Raw genomic sequence first — 3575 nt, forward strand, 5'->3', positions numbered from 1 at the left:
CCATTTGAACCAGTCTTTGGGAAAATTGAGGAGAAATGCATGTTTCCTTTCGGGTTTGACCAGTGCATATGAGATGCACTACGCGGCGTTACCAGTAGCTGTCATATTGTTTTGCGTTGATTTTGAATAAAAAAAACTGGAGATGAGTCATCATCGGTAATGACAGGGCTCTTCAGAAGCAAAGGGGAAACGAGGTAGATGTGTGTTCATGCGTTTGTGCATGTCCCCTGCATATAGTGGTGCACATGATGAAACCTGAACAGTATTGCAAATGTGGTGAGTCTTTTTTACCCAATGCAAATAAGTTATTAGCCAGATCCTTTTTTTGTTTATATTTTCAAAATGGTTAGCTGTGTTTTATACCTTTCAGTCACACCGTTAGCTGATTCTCTGACACAGTTTTTTCCCCAGGTTACTAAATTCTTGGAAAATATTTTTTCTGTCTAAAGTACTCACGTTTTAAGCGTTCCAGATGTCATGAGCTCAGTGACGAGAACAATACATTTCTTTCCTTTGCATGGTCCCTCCCAGGAGTCATAGAAGCGGACAATGTTAGGATGCTGGAGACCCTTCAACATGCCGGCCTCCTCTTTGAAGCGCTGACGTTCTGACTTGGACAGCTTGCGATCCTACACACAGGACAGAAAAGGAAAATTAGTCATACATACATAAAAACATTGTTCATCTTAAATCTAGAGGGAAGAAGCATTTAGCCAAACAAAACAGACTCTATTAATAGTACAACACTATTATGGTGAGTGTGATTACAATTAAATTAAGCAGGAAGAGGGTTTGTGGGCTGGAGAGGAAAGCTAATTAACAGAAGAACAAAAACAAGTTAGGTAGAGGAGAAGAGAGAGGAGCTGATGAACGATTAATGCTTTCAAAACATACAACTACAGTATGATTTGACAACTTGATACAACACATGTTTTATCCCACATCTAACACTGATGCATAAACAAATGCAATGATGAAATAGGAAACCAGGTACTATCAGAATATGGTGCCATATTACATTAAAATACAGCACTAGAGAAGGATGTGGATAAAACAGTAGACTGTCCTTTCATCTCGTCTCACAGGAGCCACATCAACATCCATTACAGTGAGTGTCTGGCTCTGTTTTGATCTTTTTAAGCACAAGCTTCATTTCTCAGACAAACTGGTTTGTAAAAGTTATTTATAGTAAACTGATGTGACTTTACACAAGAGGCAAAATTAGGTAAGCTATTAGTTTGTGTGTGTTTAATTTATTTCCCATATTTTCCCCTTTACTGTGATTTTTGTCACTAAATCCACTTTTAACTCTTTGGAAGGTTGTAGACAGCATGTTTGTCCTTGTCTGAAATCAGTCTTTATTAACTATATACTGTATATATACACTTTGGATTACTCTGTAGATAAAAACAGCTCATAGTAAGGTAACTAAAACACAATTAGGCTTATGGTCAGGTGATTTTACATTAATAAAAACATACTTGAGAATATTATATTCAATTTCCGCCAATATATTCTCCTAAATTACACACTAGACCTTTAACTTGTCGCTGATTAATTTTATGTCAATCAACTGGTTGATTAACTGACTAATCGTTTCAGCTCTGTTATAGAAGGAAAGCGAGAAGGACGCAGTGGTTTTGGATACAGGTCTGGTGTCACCACTGGCTGCTTCTTTTCACTTCACTGTGACATGCTATCGCCTCAGATCCCCCTGCCAAATAAAGACATGATCCCTCACTGGCTTCCCATCTATAAACAACTCCCAACTCTTCCAACACATCTCATCCTCAGGTACAAGCTCCTACTTCTTGTGTCCTTTATATTTTTGTTGTTGAATGTAAATCAGTCTTTATTATCAGTGGTCGTAGCCACCCAATGAGAGCTTGACCAGGACACGCTAAAGTTAGGGTCTACATTCTTCCATCCTGTGGTAGGCTAGCTTCTTAGAAAACTCCTATACGCATACATACAAACAGTTTAATGGGCATTCCAGCTCTACCACTGATACTTCAATAAAAACAGATGCAAAGGGCAGCGTGGGCGGGTCAGATCTTGTAAAGAAAGTGTGAGCGTGTGTGTGTGTGTAGTCATGCATTCAACTGTGTCTAGCCTGTGTTCGTTTACATGTCAGTTTGTATTATAAGGAAGGAGAATCCATTATTTCACTGTAGGCATTACCTTTTAATTAGATCTGTTGCTGAAGTTTTAGTAAGAGAGTGTGTATGTGCTTTTTTTGGTAAGTGTGAATGTGTCTGCACATTGATGTTTCCAGTTTCTTCACCAGCTCTGTGTCTAACCATAGCTGACACATTCAGCACATCACTACCCCAAAAATAAACAAAATCACAGCTGCCTGACATAAATAAGGTGACAAAACCTCAATACTTAGAAGATTCAAGCCCAAATATGGTTGCAACTTCCTTCGTGACTCTAAACGGTTATGTTGCTCATATCGTCACAGGATGACCTGCCGTTACAAGTAGGTTGCACCAGAAATGAAAAAAAAAAGAGAAAGAGATTAAAACAAATATGAAAGAGATGTTCAATTAACCTGGAACAAACAGAAATGTGTGCTTTGAGGGGAATTCATGGCACACATGCAGAACATTTCATAATGTCTGTGACCCTTTTAGAGGATGAAATTACAGGCAAGTGAACAGACGGATCAGTCTGCAGACAAACACAAAGAGCAGCAGGACTGACACAAAGGCTATGTGTGTGTTTGTTTAAGTATCAGTGACCGAATAACTAAAACACAGAGCGAGACCGCAGCAAGGAGCAACAAGACATGTCAGAGTTTGATGAATTTAAGATGTATTTAAGGAAGCAACAGTATTTTTAAGGTGATGCAAGATCAGACGTTGGAGGTTAGACACCTACTCCTAGCAACATTATCAGGAGTATCACCATGGCAACCAGTTTTAAAAAAAGGTCCAATGAGGGGCAGCCTGCCACCAATTCAACTGTTCGGTTGTTTCATTCACTAAATCAAACATATTCAAACATCTTACAGATACACCGATAATATGTTGTGAATCTGCATCTTGTTGTTTTATTTGAGTACTTTAATTGAATATGAAATAAATGTAAAAAAAACAAAAACAAAGCATCCAGTGTGTAAGTGCAAACCTCTGAGATGAAGCACGGGCTCAGCATCAATCATTCATACTGTTTAAAGATACAGCAGCAACCAAATCCCAAAAAGCAGGGAGGTACTATTGAGTGCAATAACATCAGAAAGATATCTAAATAATCCTGTAAAATTTCTTCTTTGATAATCCATTCCAACCAATCAACAAATCAGCACTGAAGATTCTGCCAGGTCACAGTGTGTAAGTCTTTAGAAATGTCATAAAGCTATTAGAAAACCTTGTGAGCTGCTTCAGAGATTAGGACAATCTCTGAGGTGATGATCTCATATTGTCATATTGTATAACCTGGGGCCTCATCTATATCATATGACTTAGACACACACACACACACACACACACAGAGAAATAAAGTCTGAAAGCTTCAGTGTGTTTCTAAGTGCATTAATGTGTGTAGAATCTGTCTGTGTGTGTGTGTGTGTG

At 38.4% G+C, this 3575-nt stretch overlaps 1 protein-coding gene across 14 annotated transcripts in view; it reads right to left on the reverse strand.

Moving 5' to 3' along the window:
* LOC118336754 (serine/threonine-protein kinase WNK1-like) overlaps nt 1-3575 on the reverse strand; it is an 85576-nt gene that overhangs the window by 48182 nt on the left and 33819 nt on the right. For all 14 annotated transcript variants that reach the window (XR_004797127.1, XM_035673448.1, XM_035673501.1 and 11 more), the window contains exon 2: nt 457-629. Coding sequence is in view for 13 of the 14 variants with exons in the window: in XM_035673448.1 (XP_035529341.1) it covers nt 457-629 (173 nt within the window). In the remaining variant the exon portion in view is untranslated. The remainder of the gene's footprint in view (nt 1-456; nt 630-3575) is intronic.

The sequence above is a fragment of the Morone saxatilis genome, unplaced genomic scaffold (genome assembly GCF_004916995.1).
Source record: "Morone saxatilis isolate NCDOM2014 unplaced genomic scaffold, NCSU_SB_2.0 Contig10, whole genome shotgun sequence".
Classification (NCBI taxonomy): Eukaryota; Metazoa; Chordata; class Actinopteri; family Moronidae; genus Morone; species Morone saxatilis.